Raw genomic sequence first — 21,075 nt, 5'->3', positions numbered from 1 at the left:
TGCAAACTCACAGTTGTTGCTTTAGACCTGCATGACTATGAGTACAAGCCAGGATATAGTCAAATATTCAAGAGTGGGAGGGGCTAAAGGTCCTTGCCATTGAAAAACTCATATAGATCTAGCATTATTCAGAGTAAATAAAAGGATGCTTCCAATATTATGAATGCATCCATATGCACATTAATATTATTTAATATTTGGACTATATATTTTGGACTCTTCATTGTTGCATACTTTTAGCAAATTGTTCTTGTGCTTTTCTATAAAGAACATAAATGAGGGGTTAGATTGTGGTCAATTTCCTGACCACAATTACAAAAACGCATGAGCAAACATCTCCAGTATTTTCAGAAAAACTGTGGATATGCTTATGACATAAATACATTTACAGAAATGTAAGTGTAAATTAAGTGCATGTAATGGCTGTTGTGATTTTTACACTTCTGGGTTCAAGTATATCTTCTTTTTTAAAAAGCCCTTGATATCATCTTTATTTCTGTCTTTCTTGAAAACAGCATTCATTCAAAACATATTTGCCACACAGATAGCCTATGGTTTTAAAATGCCAAAATGATTCACAAATTTAAGTGTTACAGTCTAGGTTGCTCTAGTCTAGACTCAATGAATGTGTGTCATTCACCCCGCCCCCTCACCATATACCCATACTGCCTTGCTCACGTGATGCAGTAGATGATGGTGGTATTTTCCCACTCCGACATCCTCAGAGGCGTAATTGAGGTCCAGGGTTACTTTCGCTCTGTGCTTCTCTCCCGCAGGCTGTGGAGGCTGATAGAAAGAGTTTAATAACACAGCACTATAACCGTTGTGTGGTTCAGTCTATAGACACACATAGAAAATAGGCATCAGAGTTTATAGTGGTTGGAATTCTCCATTGGGAGTGCTTACACCAGAGACTAATGTGTGTTGATTCACGTTCAAAGCATGGTTTGATTTTGATTATCGAGTGCACTCTTTTCTGAAACAACCAATGCTGTCTGCCCTATGACCCGACAATGTGACCTACCAAAGGACCTCTTTTTTTCCAATTTGTCTAATTTACTAAAGTGCCATGGCCGTAGTAATTGGATTTCGCAGGGTTAACGTTGTAGTCCCAGTAGTGGTTTGTTGGGTCCCAAACCTAATAAAGCCCTGACAGAGAGGTAATAGAGGGGTGTTTCAGAAACACCCAATATTGGCATCCCTTTTCTTAAGCTAAAGAGAAATATCAAAGTATGCCATGAGGGTTCATAAAGACCTTTTAGGTATGCAGTTAATATTTCAGGAATGCAATAAAAATGCTGTTGATTCATGCAAAGCTGACCTGGATATTAGTTTTTTAATAGCTTCTTGTATATTACATCTTTTCAAATTATATCCAAGGGAGTCGTGTTCGCTCACACTTGGGGAACATTCACACCATTCTCCCGCATTGCATTTGCACAGGGAATCCCAGCATTTCATGCCTTTCCTGTGCTGAAACACAAGTTATGCAGTGATAGACGTCTTCTCTTGTGGACTGAAACTCAGTGAAATAAATGAAATTTAGTTTCATTAGCATAACACATGCTTTCGGGTTGACAGCACTAATAGCTGGAGGATGGATGCAACCATGCTGAGACAGAGAAAGAGATTCTGTTTTTGTCTTCATTTGTGTTGCATGGGTGTAATTGACCAGAACGCTCCCCCTACATGCTTACACATCAGTCCATTCCACCACCCACGCTACACAACACACTAATGAATGAGAAAACGCCCTGAAACCCTGACAAGATCATCAATCGCTGCAAGCTAGGAAAAAAGCTTAGCTCTAAAACTCATAGGGAGAGAGAAAGATAAAATATTGCCTGGCAGAGAAAAAACTTTGCAGTACTCCAATCTGCACTGCAGGAATTGAAGCCAGCAGAACTTAGCCTGGATAGACAGTAATGGCCTCACGGTATTGCACAGGCAGCTGGCCCTGGCTCAGTTACATTCCTGCTTATGTAGGCACTAGTGCACTAAAAGAAGGACATTGATGCATCAAGATTTAAGGTTACCTCATTCTAGGACATATCTTAGTCTAATATAGTCTAACCTCACCACAATCTTACCTCATTCTTACCTCACCCCATTTTAATACAAGATTACCTCAGTGTTGAGGGTACATCAAATAACGTGCATTGTTCACAGCAGACACTTACACTAATTGTTTTTAAAAATATTGTTGTGGATTTATTGGAGAAGCAACGCTTTGAAGGCTGTAGTAACTTGTGATGCTTGACCAGAGGTACATGCACTTAAAGGGATAGTTCACCTGAAAATGAAAATTCTGTCATTAATTACTCACCCTCATGTTGTAAAATTAAGGTTGAACCCCTGATATCACATGGATTAGTTTACCAATGTCCTTGCTATGTTTCTGGACCTGGGATCATTTCAGTTGTGTTGCTGTCCACGCAGGGTCTGACAACTCATCAGAAATATCTTGATTTGTGTCCCAAAGACCTGTCTTACAGTAATAAATTACAAAATTTTCATTTTTCAGTGAACTATCCCTTTAAGGGTGTACTTGGAGAACCTAAGAAAGGTTCTTCATTGGTTCCAATGAACAAAAGGCGTTTATAGTGGAAAAAGGTTGTTTAGATGATTAAACTCTTTATATATATATATATATATATTAAGAAAAATGATCACTGAAAGGTTATTTAGTGAACCTAAAAATGCTTCCTCTATAGCATCACTGTGAAAACACATTTGGAATATTTATTTTCAAGCATGTATAAGACTTGGTGTGACTTTTCACGAACAACACTGTTTTATTTTAGAAAGGGAGTCATTGTAATTTTGACATTTTAATAATATTCGTCAATTAAATCTAGCATAACACATCAGAGCATGGCACTAGCAACACCAATGTCATGGGTTCGATTCCCAGGTATTGCACAAACCGATGAAATCACTTTGGATAAAAATGTCCACCACATGCATAAATGTAAATGTATAATAATACTAAAGGAGCACAGTTTCTGATTAAAATAATATTTTTTTTAACCTTAGGAGGTAAATAAACAATATTGGGAAACACTGTGCTTTTAAGAAGGTGAATTACAGGCACTATTTATGTATTTGGTTTTACCATGCTGAGAGTTTAACAGTAAGAAGCACACTGTCAGCACACCAAAACCATTTCTGAAAACAGATTATTCAGTCTGTAATCTCTTCTGCTTTGAAGTACCACAGCTGAAAATATACAAGCTGAAAACCTTTAAAAAAACACTAAATCCCCTATGCAATCTACAAAATCCACACTATCATATACCGTAATTCCTCACATAAAAGCCGGGGACTTTATTTACCTGAACTGCAGAAGGTAACAGGCTTTTATTTGAAGCAGACTTTTATTAGAGGCAGGCCTTTATTTCTAATTCCATCTGTTTGATAAGTAATTGTTTTAAATAACCCATTTGAATAGCGTTCCAGTGGACAGAGATCATAACATTAGCACAGAATCAGTCCAGAATCAATCGCCAAAAGAATCAGTTCGGTTCAGACGCTCTGTGTTAGTCTGCGTCACGCTGAATCACACATGTGCAGTATCATCAGCTCCTCGGTTCTCAAATCGGATGCGTCCGACAGAAACGGTTCTCAGTTCAGTGTACTGGTGATCCGAATATGCAACCAGTTCTTGACTCGAGAACAAGAAACGCTCTGGCAGTAGGCATGTACGTTCGTTAACTGGCTCTGCTGCACAAATTTCCCCCGGCCTTTATTTGTCCGTGTTGACCACACCCCCGGCCACTATAAGAGGCCCGGCGTTTATTTGACTACCGGTTTTTATTTGAAGAATTACGGTATTTAATGAAATCGTTGTGTTGAAATTGGTGGTGTGAACAGTATATATTTGCCATGCCTCAGCAAGGGAATGAAATGGTCACAAAAACCTATAATCTTTACAACTTTTACCCTGAGGGCATCTAATCCCATTTCTTTTTCTGTGTTATCCAATCTTTGCTTCTAACATTGTACCACGTGTTATTTTTTTCCACAAATGGTTCATAGACCTCTCTGCTGCTGCCTTGTAATGTCCTTGTTTAAAATAGCTGTGCAGTTCATCAGTAGGGAGGACGCAGCATAGAGCGGCCCAGCAGGGGTGACCCTGGCACTCTAACCCCTACAACACAATTTACACCCCCATGCTCTCACATCAGGGATAATGACATGCACCACCCCACACGGGCCTGCTGCTATTATTCAAGAGCCAGAGAGAGTGACAGACAGACAGACAGACAGACAGCATCAGTAGTCGTTGCCAACACAAACGGCCCCAGGCTACACTTTAAGACTTTAATCATAAAGAGAAATATTTCTCCAACCCAAAGAGACCCATTTATAATTCAGAGGGAAAACAGTGAGGCACTAATGTTGTTCCCCGGCGTCAGGCTGAGTGCAAGAGGAGGACAAACAGCGAGGGGCCGGTTGCATTAAACATTCAACTGCTGTCAAACTCAGATTGAGCTTTTTATTGAGGGATGTAGTTAATGAAACATGAGGAGAAACTTAAACTCATCAACTAAAGAATGACTTGGGCTTCATTTGAAGAAAAGTATCAATCAGGTTCTTAACAGTATGATCAACATTCCCATTCAAGCAAACACAATGGCTCTGTTTTAAAACCTAGTTGGCTAAATTGCTCTCTACTGCCTACATAGACAGCTGCCTTCTAACTGTAATTGAACTTCTTAAATTACTGATTTGGTACACCCCATAGGCAGCAATTATAACACATATAAACATTAGACTTGACTCAGGTTGTATTACATTAGCATGTTGCTAAGCTTACAGCACAATATTTGAATGTGCCTAAAATATACAGCACACACAAATAATGGATAAATTAATCGTCTTTTCCTAGAATTTATTTTAGATTTAACCTTTATCAGTACTTCTCAGAATTATATCAGTACTTGTCAGAAGTATAGAATGTATATATATAAGCATATGAGCATAAATATAGTAAACAGTTCTCCTGCTTTCTCCACCACTTTTGACTAACTATGCAAAGTTAATTGCAATACATTGCAAGTGATATAATGCAATTAACAGCTTGGCCAAAAAATAAATAAATAAATGAATGCAGCTTGGCCAAAATGAGCAAATGCAGTTAGTTTGAACTCTCTATTACACCAAAAATCCTGAAAAAGTATGGTTTTCACAAAAATACTAAGCAGTAAATGCTAAATATAACTGTTTCTCTACATTAATAGTAATAAGAAATGTTTTTTGAGCGGCAAATCAGAATATAAGAATGATTTCTATATCACCATGTGACACTGAAGACTGGTGTAATGATGCTGAAAATTCAGCTTTGCCAATACAGGAATAAATTACATTTTAAAATATATTAACATATAAAATTGTTGTTTTAAATTTGTAAAATATTCCATAATATGATTATTATTATTATTATTATTATTATGATTATTGTGTTTTTAATCAAATAAATGCAGCCTTGGTGAGACTTCTAGCTTTATATTTTACTCAACAAATGTACTTTTCTTTTAGTATCCAGGCAACTGGATGCACTAAATGTAAATGAGGTATTATAAACACACACAGCTTGTCTCTTTTCTTATGCTCTCTGTGGTGTCCTACAGCTTCAGTTCTCCACATCTGTAGTTAAATTATGTATTTGTTAATGATGTGTGAAATTCAAACCAGTTTCCCCCACTCAAAGTTCAGCCCCCTACATGCAGCCTTTCTCTCTGCTCTTTCTCTCAGACACAGGCACAACACATATTCACCCTCCCCTCCCATTCCCTGGAGGCCTGGACCACCTCTCTCTCCCATTTCCACAAGGCAATTTTCCAAAAAAACAAGGTTAATTAGCTTTTTTTGTAGGTCTCAGTCTCTCTCTCTCTCTCTGTCTCTCTCTCTCTTTATGCTGTGGTTGGATGCAGGCAGTGCCATGACTGTGTGTATCAGAAAGTCACTGACATTGTTGTCATTCAGCAGGTGGTCATTCTTATTATAACCAGCTCACATCACACTCGTGTTTGGTGAAATTGGTCCAGACCTGCATCATTCACCAGTGGGCCAAAGGCATGTCTTTATTCTACTGTCTTGAAAACCACCAGACATTGACTTAAATCTAGTTATCCATCGATAAAATCCAGAGACGTTAACAAAACAGCAGACACGGTCTACCTCATGTTGTTTTGTTTGCTGTTCTGGCTGTAAAGTATGGATTCACTGATCAATATGATTCGAATTTCATGCTAAAAAAATCTAAAGAAAAAGAATGAACATCAAAAGCTGCCTGCTCTCTGATATTAATTTAACAGTAAACCTAAGCTAATGTGATTGTACAGTATATGCTTAGTTTTCAAAACAGGACCCTGTTGGAATCATTCACCATAGCTTTTGGCCAGCAGTTTAATCTACAGTTGAAATAACAAGGCATGAAAATTTCCATAAAAATTTAATTATAAAGACAGATCTGGCACACTTGACCGGTCTCACATGCAGTATTTAATTTGAGGGGAACTCACATGATGATTCAGAATTCCTTGGATTGTTGTCCAATACAGGAGAAATCATAATTTGTTGCTCAAAAAACATTTCCTATTATTATTATCAATCTATTATCAAATAATTAATTGTATTATTGTAATATTTTAATTATCTTAATATTTTTTCTAGAAATTGTGATAGAATGCTTAAACAGCATTTGTAAACAATTTTAATGATCAAAGTAATGGAACATTGCTGATATATATATATTAGGGATTGCACGGTTCGCTGAAAAAAAACCGAACCGTTCGGTTCACCCCACACAGTTCGGCACGTGCTGGGACCACGGTTCAACTTAAATCTGACAAAGCATCTGTAAAATGGTTTGCTATAAATAACACGTAAAACAAACAGGGTTCAGCTAATATATGTTTCTGTTGATCATGGATTCAAATGACATAAAAAAAAAACGTGGAAAAAACCTTGCACTCTTGTTCAATGTGAATAGCGTATGCTGAAATATGAACAGTCATTTATTCTGTCATCACCCGGGTGCTGATAGCGCATACGCACAGATGAGACCTGAACAGAACACACTTATATCTGTGTTTAAACTAAACTCATTTAAGCTTTGTCAGTTTAAACATTTAAGAGCCAGAGGACGCGTGCTTGTGCGTGTATTGTGAAGATTTGTGCATTTTTGCCTCAGAACGCGTGCAAATATAAGCTCTCTCTCTGAAGTATTGTGTTTAAATGGACAAATTCACACAAAAATTATGTCAAATTATGTTTTGGTAAGTATCCTACAGCAGACATGTCCGGCTGAACATAGGCCTACTGGATCAGAGCATTCTCTTAAAGTGGCAGTCTTTATATTAATCAAACAGCAACAACAAAGAAATCACTAACTGCTCTTGATTAAAAAGCTTTTGTAACTTTAATAAAGAACAATCTTTAATTTATAATGCTGTTTTACATTTGATTAATTTATTCAATTTCTGTACCTAAAAAATAATGCTAGACCTCCCTTAAAAAAAACAGATTTTCACTGTTTATTTTATTTTTTATCTTTACTCTATTGTATTTATTTGTGCTGTTGCTCATAGTTTTTTTTAAGTATAGTTTCTCCATAAACATAGCACATAACGAACCATACCGAAAACCATGACTCTAAAACCGTGAAACAAACCGAACTGTGCCACACATTTATATATATATATATATATATATATATAAATGACCATTTGTGTAAGAAACCATATATTTGGCCTTTCCATTTTTTTTCATCAAACCTAGTGTAACCTGGTGTCTATTTTTGTTTTGTACATATGTGGAAAATTAAGATGCTTTTCAGTAAATAATGACTTAAATGTGTCTATTTCTCTTTTTTCTCTAAAATCTGTTGTGTGTGTGAAATACTTTATGGTGGTTTTTGAGTCTAATGTCATCCATCAACTTTCAATTTTATATTATAAAAAGAACAGCATGATCATCTCATATAAAGAAAGCCATATATGTGGGTGATTAAATAAAGACAATTTTCATTTTTTGGATGATCTAACCCTTTAATCTGTCCCATACATTGTTGTTGCACACAGTTTGCTCACCAAAAGCAATCTAGCGTTCTGAATAGATGTAAAACATCTCTGAGAACAGATAAGTTAAGGCAGCTGTAATCTTCTTTTACGATTGATCCTTTAAGGTGCTGAACTCAGTGAAAGGGCTCTAATCTAAATGACAGTATAACTGTGCATAACAACACAGTGCTCTATCAGATCCTGCAGATTCCATGCAGACATGCTTCCACAAAGGATTTACACACAACCATTTCATTTTGGCTTAACTTCAAAACAAGCATTGATTTTGTGTTTTGGGAATGATTGGATGTTCTTTAGCCCGAGACTGGCTCAGCAGACTCCGACTGACCTACTTTTCCAAACCAGCCTCTCTCTTATGTTTCAGACTGCTGTGCTACGCTGAAACCTTAATTAGATTTTAAATGTTTGTGAGGGCTACTCTTCAAAACGCATCCCACTTGATTTTCCTCCCAATCTTTGCTGACCTGGTGTCTCCTTCTACTGCATAGTGCCATTTAACATCTTGATGTTGAGCATCATCTTGATCATATTCTCATTTTGCCTTCGTGAAGCCAATGAAAATCAATGTGTAAATCAATATAAGCCAAGGGTGACTATAATAGACTTGGTTCTGGTGATGTTGTTAGTATGCTCTGAACAGTTGGATTTCAAACACCAACTGTGTTCAGAATGTAATACTAGGATACTGCAGAGAGCTTAGTTTTTTGTGTAAAATTGCATGTGAAATAAGTATGTATTGTATAATGCTAAACATTTCAATATGCTACACTGTAAAAACAATATATATGTGGTAAGTAAGCTTGGCATCGGCCCAAAAAACATTTTCGCCACTAGATACCGAGGATAAATCTAAGAAATTAATTGATGAAAATGAAACTAGAATTGCCTGCTGTGATAGACTGTTATGTGTCTTTTAACTGATAGTGAGCTGTTACTCTGTGTTAAATCCTGTAGTAGGACAGTCATTAACTAAAAGCCACATTTGTTTGGCGGTGTCCCAGTTTTACACTGGATAAATTAATAAAGCAGTGTAGTGTCTTGTTAGAAGTGAGCTCTGTGCATGAACTGTGTTCCCATTGACATGCTCCCTACTCCCTGAGAAGGGGAAATCTGTTGAAGTTTACTTCACTTCGGAACATTCATTCACGGATTTGCGCTGCGCAACGTCTTCACCCAAGTGTGACATCATATACCTCTGTTAATAAATACATATTAAATTTACCTCTCGCACACTTCAGTGCACTTTGAATGGAACATTTAAGTTCATTTCGGAATCATGGCGGAATATCCTGTGATGTCCACTTTGCAGGGCACTTACGTTCGAATAGAACAAACGTCTGATGCGATAAGAGAAGTGTACAAAATGTGCAGAGCCGGCGAGGGGCGCGAGGACTGGAATTGAGAACCGCTGATGTAATGCTTCTAATTTGTGCATAACTGGCTGTTTTGTTAAATAAAGTTTACTAACTACAGCAAATCAAGTACCTGCACACTGCTGTCTCGTCTCCCCTCAGATGTGCTGCAATGGCGATCCTGTGCGCAATTCTCAAAACACCCACAAGATGACGTTTAAGGCGTTTATCAGATATTACAAAACCAAAATCCAATTATGATACAATGCTTAAATATTGGTGAAATATTGGTAAATCGATACATCGGTCGATCTCTAATCTTCATTCACCAACTTGCAACACCACCTTGCTAAAACACACATATGTGGGAGATATGGTGATAAAAATAACTGGGAAAGCCCATTAATGTTTGAACCAGCTTTTCAAAATAAAAGCTCTCAATTCATCTCAAAATAAAACATTGCTTCAAGAAAGTTCTCTGATCTATTTCAGAACCAGCTACTATCAAATTAATCTGCCTGGTTTTCGCCTGTTGCCAACCACTGCTGTATATATTCTGAAAATATTTATGAATTGGGTTACACTTTATTTCGATAGTCCACATTAGACATTCTACTGACTATAAGTAACTTTGTAACTACATATCAACTAAATCTCAGAAATTTGCAACTACATGTCTACTAACTCTCAGAGTAGACTGTCTGGGTAGGTTTAGGGTTAGTGTTAGGGGTAGGTTTAGGCTTAGTATAAGTTGACAATAAGTTGACAAAAAAAGTGTTAGAAGATATTAAGCAGACAGTCTACTAATACTCTATTAACTGCTAGTTGACATGTAGTTGCAAAGTTACTTACTGCTAGTAGAATGTCTAAAGTGGACTATCAAAATAAAGTGTTACTGTAATGATTTAAACCTTCATAGTCATCTGGAAGAAGGAGGCGGGAACCGGCGGACAATCAAATGAAACTTTAATAATCACAAAATAAACAAAACAGCGCACCAGCCCCTCACGGACGACTGATGCGCACAAAATAAAACCTAAACACAACTAAAAGCCCAGGCCTGGTCCTCTCTCGTCCTTCACTGTCGTCGCTCCAGTTTTATATCCTTCCATCTCTTACGTGGGACTCGAGACCGGCAGTGGGTCGCAGGTGTCACTGATTTGCCCAATCATTGCCGGCCTCCCTCCTTGTTCCCACGTCCCTCGGCCCCGCCCCACTCGCCACATACCCCCATCGCCCCTCGCAGGCCGGGGGGTACTGCGGGAACCTGGGGGTAGGACAGACGAGGCGAGAGAGAAAGAGATGGAAGGAGGAGCGACAGAGACGAGAGAGGGGAGAGAGAAAAAATAAAATAAAAAATTCCGGTTCCAAGACGCACTGCTGCTCGGCCCTCCACCGGCTGGGCGATCTCCTCCGCGGTGCCTGGCGGTGGCACTGGACGGCCCTCGGCGGACGGCACGACACCCCTCCGCTGCCCGGTGGACGGCGACGGCTCCTCCGGTTTTGGGCAGCCGGCAGGAGTCCCCCGTTCCCTGCTCCTCCGGATACCCTCACGGATGGCAGCCGCCCCTCCCTATCGTGGGCGGTCGGCAGCGAGCTCGCCCCTCCCTGGCAACTCGCTCCAGTCCACCGCCTCGAGTGTCCATGGCGGCATCCTCCTCGCCTGCTCGATGGGCGAGGGATCTTCAGCAGCGCGTCCCTCCTTCTCCCGGGCTTCGGCACCACTGTAATGATTTAAACCTTCATAGTCATCTGGAAGAAGGAGGCGGGAACCGGCAGTGGGTCGCAGGTGTCACTGATTTGCCCAATCATTGCCGGCCTCCCTCCTTGTTCCCACGTCCCTCGGCCCCGCCCCACTCGCCACAGTTACCATGAATTGTATTTCCATGTCTATATTTATATTCATAGAATTTATAATATAAATAAATTAGGGCTGGGCAAGTTAATGCATTATTGCATTAACACATTAATTAATTAACACAACAATTCTTTTATCGCACATTAACAGTGTTTATTTTATTATTATTATTTTGAAAGCCTGTTGTTTACTGGCTCTGAACACACACAGACAAACTGTGGGTCACAGGAGGGGTGGGATGTTGATCAGTATTGGTTTGGGATGGGTGTCATCACATGTCTGAGAATGCAACGAGCTTGTAATCATGACTTCATAAGTGAGAAATAGGATAGGATAGGTTTCCGATAGCACGTGAAGGCAGAAGCATTCTCGCTCAGCACAGTGCATCGTTTTGTCAACTTTGTGCTTTATTATTTTGATTCATTTGGGATGGATCACACACAGCCCTCTCACAATAGATTGCTTTACAGATCTATCATTTTTGCCACTAAGAAATGTACACGCACTCATGCTGCACATAACCTATCAGACAATAGTGCTCACACTACATGTGTGCCGTGCACGAGCCCAACTGAACCATGCTCTGGCCCAACTCTTACCAACCGAGCCAGGGACGGCTAAATGAACCCGAGCACAGTTAAGATTGCTTAGTGTGAGTACACCCTTATTCTCCCGCATCCCGCACACTCTACATCTCTACCCGCCCGCACTCGCCCATCAACTGTTGTCCCACGCCGCACTCTGCTGCATTGAGGTGTATTATACTGTTATGATGGAAGCTCTGAACTGAGCATGACTAGTTTTTCTATAACAAACTATAAAATATGTTCTATATACATGTAACATTACACATAACATTAATGCCCTTGCAGTGACAAATAGCTTTAGTTTTAAATTTAAATTGACTACATTAATGTTTAAATTGAGATTTACAATATATATATTTAACTGCTACTAGGCTATATAAAGTAATACTGTGGTAAAAAAGCACCGTATTTGCTTAAAATTTTTGCAAACAAAATGTTATTGTACTTTTGTTCATATTGCAGTAGTTTAAATAAAAAAGTGGACAATACAGTACTTTTGAATTCATTATTGAAATTTGTGCATAACAATGCGATTAATCGCAGACAATTATGTGATTAATCGGGATTACATTTTTTTTTACTTATTGCCCAGCACTAAAATAAATAACCATATTACCATAACATATTTTTCTGAAATATATTGATGCATGTGTGTGTATTTATATATACATAATAAATATACACAGCACACATACATATATTATGTAAACAAAAATTTTATTTTGAATGTGATTAAATGTTTGACAGCTCTAGTATATATATTTAAATTTGTTGCCATTAAATTAGTCAAAACAACATTAAAATATTTGGTTGATGTTAAAAAATTATACATACTGTGTAAATTGTACATACTGGTGAATTGGTAAGGGTAGTATGCTAATATGCCATTCTGAACATTATATTTTTGGTATTTCCCATGATGCCTTTGTGATGGGGAAGCCATGATCATACATGCTCAATAGCTGCTGGAGTTGCAGAGATTAGACAGGTTGGCACAGTAACCCACTTTATGGCTTGTGAGTAATGAGACAGGCTGCAAATTACAGCATGAGACAGATCGCTCTTTCCCAGAAGCAGTCTGGGTATATGAGACCCTGACCTTTGACCCTGCTGTTACAGACATGGGTGCCCGCAGGATTGATTGCCTGCACTCTGTAATGTACTGCCCACTTTATTTGTCATAGGCAGCTTAGCATAAATACATTCAAAATAGATGACTAACCTGTAGGAAATTTAGATGTGAAATCTGATTCCCAACATGTCTGTTTCACCCCTAAAGAAAGAAATAAGAAAATATATTTTGTTTAAAGAAATGAAAATGAATTTGTTTTACTTTGTACCATTATTTTTGGTAAGACTTTAGTATAGGCAGTGGTCAAATTGTAAAAAAAGAAAATAAGGGGGGAAGGTGTGGTCAATATCTTTTGGGGGGGAGGGGGTGTTTATGTAGATCCTGTAGCTAATTTTACATAATGATTACAAAACTTGTTCTTATTACAAAATGTTTTTATTTGATGAAAAATTTGCCTTATTAAATGAAATATTATTTATAAGCTATTTTTTCTTCTTTGACCTGAAATGGAGGAATTTAGGTCAGTATTGATAATTAAACAATATTTTGCTATATGTGCTTTTGTGCTGAAACTTTGGCTGGTTTAGGCCTGTCATGGATAAATAATGATGACAATAAAACCAGGTGGCCTTAAAACCATTAGTTATTAAATGGTTCAAATCAAATGACTCGTTCAAAACGGCTGATTGAATTAGAAACGTAACAGCCACACCCCTATATATATATATATATATATATATATATATATATATATATATAAATTAAATTAAATTTATGCATTTAGCAGACGCTTTTATCCAAAGTGACTTACAGTGCATTCAGGCTATCAATTTTTACCTATCATGTGTTCCCGGGGAATCGAACCCACAACCTTGCGCTTGATAACACAATGATCTACCAATTGAGCTACAGGAACACTATGTATATATATTATTTTTATTTTTTTTGTGAGATTCACCCGCACCCCTACTGTTCTTCTGAGTCACTGAAGTAAGTCAAATAGGGATATCAAATTGAACTACCATTTTCCTGGATATTTCCTTGTCAAACTGTAACATGCAAGGAAACACTGGACTAAATTCCTTGAAATTGCTTTTATAACATCACTCTCTCTTTCTGAGTCAACAGATGCTTTGATTATAGGACACCCCCCCCCCACACTCTCACATTTCCCTTTCCTTCTCTGCTGTCCCATTTATCCTTGAGTGTAAGATGAGGAATAACATGTCTGTAATTGAGCAAACTCATTAAAACGTTTTCTCCCTGTCTCAGACTCCAGTGTGCTAATGTGTTTATAATGAGAAAAGGCCTGCGTTATTGCCAAGCAGAGGGTCTACGGTCAGGTGCACCTCAACGATTGATTAGCATTGCTGCATCCAAGAGCTGCTTCTGTATCATCACCTTATTTGACATCCAGCTCTTTTCAGGAAGCTTTCCTTAGATGTTTTAAAGCTGCTCACTGTTGAGAAACTAAGGACAGAAAGATAATCAGTAAATTAATGTGCTGTGTGGTCATGACTTTAATTATTTTATTATCTAACACACCCTCCCTCAAGAAGGAGTCTAATGTCATCTAATGTCACACAAAGATAATAAATACATTGTCCAGATCAATGGGCTTAGAGACTGAAAATCTGTTTAATTCTGGAAAGGGAATGACAGATTTTTATGCTGACTATTGGACAATGCAGCAACCATTTAGTAACATCCCTGTAAAATAACAGGACCCTCATGTCCAATTATTGTCCTTCAGGACAGCAAGATTCTCCTGATGTCTCATTCTCCAATGCCTCTGTTCATCATACTAGACTTTAAACTCAGTCCATAATTACTCACCATCATGTCGTTTCAAACCCATAAGATCTTTGTTCATCTTTGGAACACAAATTAAGATATTTTTGATGAAATACGAGAGCTTTCTGACCCTGCATAGATACCAACACAACTGTACAGGAGAAATAAATAGAAATTTATAAACTTTTGTTTGTAATTATCTATTACAAAGAAAAGATTTGTATATAATTGTATAATAAATAATCATGTTTATATAATGTCTAGATATTCTTATACTGTAAGTTTATAATTTGTTTATGATAATATTATAAAATAATAATACAGTTTATTTTTATAAGTTATTATTTATGTTTAAATAAATGTATATATTGTGTATAATGTATTCAAATTATTAATTTAGAAACACACAGAATTAAACATTATTGATTTTACGTTATAATCTAAAAATTAAACTAAAATTACATTGTCTCTCAGTAAAAGTATGAAAACAACAAGCAGCACAATGTACAGTAGGAGAGAATGTGCTGCTGTGAACAAATCATCCTGTTCCTCAGCTATTTGTGACCATATTTCAGGACTGTGTGTTTAAGCATTCAGTACCCATGTTCAGAAATAGCCTACATTTTCTCTGCCTCTCCCCCACTGTGCCATTGACCGGCATCAGATGCTGTAAACCACGCATTCAGGCTGTTTTACATACGCAGCAAAGTCTTTCAGTCAAATGTAGCACAAGAGTAATGGAAGGGGTCTCCATGGCAACCACTTCCTCCCATTTTCAGTTCAGCAAGCAATAAATCCATTGAGGGTGTCTGGGTTCTCCAAAAAAAAAAAAAAAAAACAATCACTAAGGCAGGCTTTCCTACTTGTTACATCTTAACCCCTTTGTCTTTCATAAGCGGATTCCACTCCAGACACAACATTTACAGAAGCAAGTCTGTAGATTTCTACAGAATAATCAAGCAATGTGATCTGCTGTATTGTGCTCACAACCCTTCAAACAAATGTGTCTTTTTGAGGAAGCTAAAAGAAGATTTTTTTAAAGGTATGAAACCCTCCCACAGATATAATCGGCCTAGAATCTAGAGGTTCAGAAAGATTTGGATGAATACAATCAGTCACAACACTTCTGGTGTTTTGAACCCTATTGATAATTTTGTTTCCTATGACTGGAAAAGATGACTGTTTTTTGATAGATAACTTTGCTTCTCTTTCTCTGTGTAGCAGCGTTATAATCAGTCTTTCTAGACTGATTTATTAGATGTCTCGAGCTAATCCTGTCATATGTAAATTTCTGTCCTCAGTGGTGAATCCTGTGGATTTAGTGTTGAACGTGAAGGATGTTGTGTATTTCTGTGTCAGATGATAATGAATGGAAGGAAATCATAGTCGGAAGAGGGGAGCGTCGGCACTCTCTGGAGGGGCGGAGAATTCGGAGCTGTTCATGCTGCAGGAATGGCAGCTCTTGCTCTCTTTATCTGTTTAAGTACACTAAAATTTTTTTTTTCAACCTTCTGGTTTATTCCAAGGATTCCGTAATGATTTTGAGGGATTATTTTATGTGTTTGAATGCACAAAAACTTCAGTCTTTTAACCTTTTTTCTCACAAATGTGGGGCACTAGAACACCTTTTGTCTGATAGGTATTGACAGCTTCTAAGAGAGGCAGATTTTAAGCATGCGCATGGTTTTAACATATGCATGCAGATGGAGGACTAATTGCTGTTTTCCTGCAAATCACATGTTGTTTGACAAACAAATGCATTTATGAAAGCTTTTAATTCTGTTGTGATTAATAGATTAAACAAAGCTTTATTGCATTCTTGTATTGCAGAACACAATGGCCCAGTCTGAATATTTCATAACACGTTCCCAACACTATCTTGTTATAAGAATAGTCTGAAGCAGGCCTGAGAATAACTGTCCTATGAGTTAATATTGTTCTGGAAACATCCATTATTCCAATGTAAAATTATAGAAATAAAAATAAGCTCAATTACACACCTTTCCAATCCTGTATGACTTTCTTTCTTCTACGTATAACATTTAGAAGGATGTTCATGCTGTTGTGGATCATACAATAACTTTGTGAAGAAGAAAAAAAGGAAGATATTTAAGATTGGTCATCTTTTCTTTTATTGCAACTTTCAGATGTCATTTGCATTCATGTCAAGTCAAGACATTTTTATTTTACGGTGCCTCAATACAGTCCTAAAATGCTGCTTATTAAGTTAGTAAAGTAGTTGTTAAATTTAGGTATTGGGTAGGATTAGGGATGTAGGTAGATTAGGATGGTAATGCAGAATATGTGCTTAACATGTACTTATGGACAGCCAATATGTTAATAATCGGCATGCTAATAAGCAACTATTTAATAGAGAGAATTGGTCCCATACTAAAAAGTTCCCTAATATTTTTATGATACTAAAGTGACCAATTACCTACCTAGTTTCATCTTTTCTATTACTACACAGTCTTTCTTGTTGTATAATTAAATCATTTACATTCAAATCAATATTTCATGTCCATTTATTTGTTTAGAAAGTAGTTGTGTAATAAGTGGCATAATGTACAGTGAGCCAGTTATTAACCTCCAAATAAATCTCTTCAAAGAGATACAAGATCAACTTCTTGTGGTTTATTTTACAATAATGATGACCGTACAATATCCTTTACAAAGAGTGGTAAGTCTTGTATAAATAAGGCTCTCTTGTGTTCTGTTGCAGCTGACATCATCTCTACTGTGGAGTTCAACTCTACTGGAGAGCTCTTGGCCACAGGAGACAAGGGAGGAAGAGTTGTGGTTTTCCAAAGGGAGCAAGAGGTAAGATTAAACCCTGAAATCTTTCCTATGCATTCATTTCTGTAAACAAGAGCGCTACACAGCAAGACAGCAGGTCAATAAAATCAATGCTTTTCTTTCATGTGTGAGCAAAAACCACAGAGCCGCACCCTTTAACACAACCTCCTGTGGTCTTTAACAGGGTTTCAGTAGACACACAATAGTAACACAGGTGAGGTCTTTATAAGGCTCAGGTGCACATGCTCAGACGTGAAGCTTTTTTTTTTTCAGGTGTTTGGTCAGTAAACATCGAGCACAGTTTTGGGGAAGTTAAGAAGTTAGCTACACTACAAGCTAGTAACATTAAGTAACTAACTACACTGATCTTAAAGGGATAGTTCACCAAAAATGTATACCTAATAGATAAAAACATACAGTAGTAATAAACAGCAGCATATAAATTCATCCTTAATTAGTATGCTTACTGATGTACAGTCGTGGCCAAAAGTTTTGAGAATTACATAAATATTGGAAATTGGAAAAGTTGCTGCTTAAGTTTTTATAATAGCAATTTGCATAAACTCCAGAATGTTATGAAGAGTGATCAGATGAATTGCATAGTCCTTCTTTGCCATGAAAATTAACTTAATCCCAAAAAAACCTTTCCACTGCATTTCATTGCTGTCATTAAAGGACCTGCTGAGATCATTTCAGTAATCGTCTTGTTAACTCAGGTGAGAATGTTGACGAGCACAAGGCTGGAGATCATTATGTCAGGCTGATTGGGTTAGAATGGCAGACTTGACATGTTAAAAGGAGGGTGATGCTTGAAATCATTGTTCTTCCATTGTTAACCATGGTGACCTGCAAAGAAACGCGTGCAGCCATCATTGCGTTGCATAAAAATGGCTTCACAGGCAAGGATATTGTGGCTACTAAGATTGCACCTAAATCAACAATTTATAGGATCATCAAGAACTTCAAGGAAAGAGGTTCAATTCTTGTAAAGAAGGCTTCAGGGCATCCAAGAAAGTCCAGCAAGCGCCAGGACCGTCTCCTAAAGAGGATTTAGCTGCGGGATCGGAGTGCCACCAGTGCAGAGCTTGCTCAGGAATGGCAGCAGGCAGGTGTGAGCGCATCTGCACACACAGTGAGGCCAAGACTTTTGGAAGATGACCTGGTGTCAAGAAGGGCAGCAAAGAAGCCACTTCTCTCCAAATAAAACATCAGGGACAGATTGATCTTCTGCAGAAAGTATAGTGAATGGACTGCTGAGGACTGGGGCAAAGTCATATTCTCCGATGAAGCCCCTTTCCGATTGTTTGGGGCATCTGGAAAAAGGCTTGTCCAGAGAAGAAAAGGTGAGCGCTACCATCAGTCCTGTGCCATGCCAACAGTAAAGCATCCTGACACCATTCATGTGTGGGGTTGCTTCTCATCCAAGGGAGCGGGCTCACTCACAATTCTGCCCAAAAACCCAGCCATGAATAAAGAATGGTACCAAACACCCTCCAACAGCAACTTCTACCAAAAATCCAACAACAGTTTGGTGAAGAACAATGCATTTTCCAGCACGATGGAGCACCGTACCATAAGGCAAAAGTGATAACTAAGTGGCTCGGGGACCAGAATGTTGAAATTTTGGGTCCATGGCCTGGAAACTCCCCAGATCTTAATCCCATTGAGAACTTGTGGTCAATCCTCAAGAGGCGGGTGGACAAACAAAAACCCACTAATTCTGACAAACTCCAAGAAGTGGTTATGAAAGAATGGGTTGCTATCAGTCAGGATTTGGCCCAGAAGTTGATTGAGAGCATGCCCAGTCGAATTGCAGAGGTCCTGAAAAAGAAGGGCCAACACTGCAAATACTGACTCTTTGCATAAATGTCATGTAATTGTCGATAAAAGCCTTTGAAACGTATGAAGTGCTTGTAATTATATTACAGTACATCACAGAAACAACTGAAACAAAGATCTAAAAGCAGTTTAGCAGCTAATATTTATGTAATTCTCAAAACTTTTGGCCACGACTGTAGCTATTTGATTAACAGTGCCAGTGACAGATGATTAGAAAGTGCCCCGTACCCACTAGAAATATTCAACTTTAAGAGGCCTAAAATGGTATTTAGAGTCTTAAAACTGTAAACCGTTTTTGATTCTGTTTAACAGCCCAAAAAGAACCAGATTTACTCAAATTAACTGGACTTTTCAACATACTATATGAGCCAGAGAACCATTTAGTAAAGCTGTGAGCAATACAATGTTTTGGTGTTTGGTCAAGCTATATCGTTACTCATTGGAAAAAGTAGCTTGTAATTGGAAAACCGTCATTGCTGAACTACTGTGACATTACAAATTTTAGGTAGTTACATCACTTATGCAGGATTTTTCTGTTCAATTCATTTTATTTTTCCACTAAAAAACAGTCACATATGACTATGCCTTTTTCTGCGCAATACCCTAAATGCTACTTAATACACATGGGTTGATTCTTACAGCCCCCTCTAAAGAGGGACTCCTTCTCTGTTTACTTTAATTCAACTGCATGAGTGGTTTACACAATTATTGGTTTTGATAATTCCCAATGTGGAAACTTCCTTATTTCCAGTCTGCCATTGACTGCAAATGCATTAATGTAATACTCCAACTGTGACCAGGAAACCTGCAATAAGCCATTAACAGAATCAGCAGCACATTATGGGATATTCACAGGCAGAAAGCTCTGCAGATTTCTATTGATCTCAGTGCTCATTATTTAAGTTCTAAACATCCTCTATCCTTGCGTGTTCATATATTATATATTTTTGACTAATTTGATTATGCTTTCCACTACCAATAAGAATGTAGTTATTTTGCCACAGATCTCCCTCCACATAAAGTAGCTATATACAAGCATAACACAGCATATGCTGGGATTTCTCTCCTTTCGCCCACAGAGCAAGAACCAGCCTCACAGACGTGGGGAGTATAATGTTTACAGCACCTTTCAGAGTCACGAGCCAGAGTTTGACTACCTGAAGAGTTTAGAGATTGAGGAGAAAATCAATAAGATACGCTGGCTGCCTCAGCAGAATGCTGCCTACTTCCTGCTCTCCACCAATGGTGAGTCTATGTTTGAGATCTCTGTTGAAGTCAAGTCACCTTTATTTATATAGCGCTTTAAACAAAAAACATTGCGTCAAAGCAACTGAACAACATTCATTAGGAAAACAGTGTGTCAATAATGCAAAATTATAGTTAAAGGCAGTTCATCATTGAATTCAGTGATGTCATCTCTGTTCAGTTAAATAGTGTCTGTGCATTTATTTGCAATCAAGTCAACGATATCGCTGTAGATGAAGTGACCCCAACTAAGCAAGCCAGAGGCGACAGCGGCAAGGAACCGAAACTCCATCGGTGACAGAATGGAGAAAAAAACCTTGGGAGAAACCAGGCTCAGTTGGGGGGGCAGTTCTCCTCTGACCAGACGAAACCAGTAGTTCAATTCCAGGCTGCAGCAAAGTCAGATTGTGCAGAAGAATCATCTGTTTCCTGTGGTCTTGTCCTG

The 21,075-nt window shown here is 38.0% G+C and overlaps 1 protein-coding gene across 2 annotated transcripts in view; it reads left to right on the top strand.

Annotated features, from left to right (window-relative positions):
* The window catches only part of LOC132109772 (serine/threonine-protein phosphatase 2A 55 kDa regulatory subunit B beta isoform-like), a 60,186-nt gene that overhangs the window by 29,543 nt on the left and 9,568 nt on the right, over nt 1-21,075 (top strand). For both annotated transcript variants that reach the window (XM_059516108.1, XM_059516109.1), the window contains exons 2-3: nt 17,473-17,570; nt 20,465-20,630. In XM_059516108.1, coding sequence (XP_059372091.1) covers nt 17,473-17,570; nt 20,465-20,630 — 264 coding nt within the window. The remainder of the gene's footprint in view (nt 1-17,472; nt 17,571-20,464; nt 20,631-21,075) is intronic.

Source organism: Carassius carassius, chromosome 29, assembly GCF_963082965.1.
Source record: "Carassius carassius chromosome 29, fCarCar2.1, whole genome shotgun sequence".
NCBI classification, from domain to species: Eukaryota; Metazoa; Chordata; class Actinopteri; order Cypriniformes; family Cyprinidae; genus Carassius; species Carassius carassius.
This window is presented reverse-complemented; position numbering and strand designations above follow the sequence as displayed.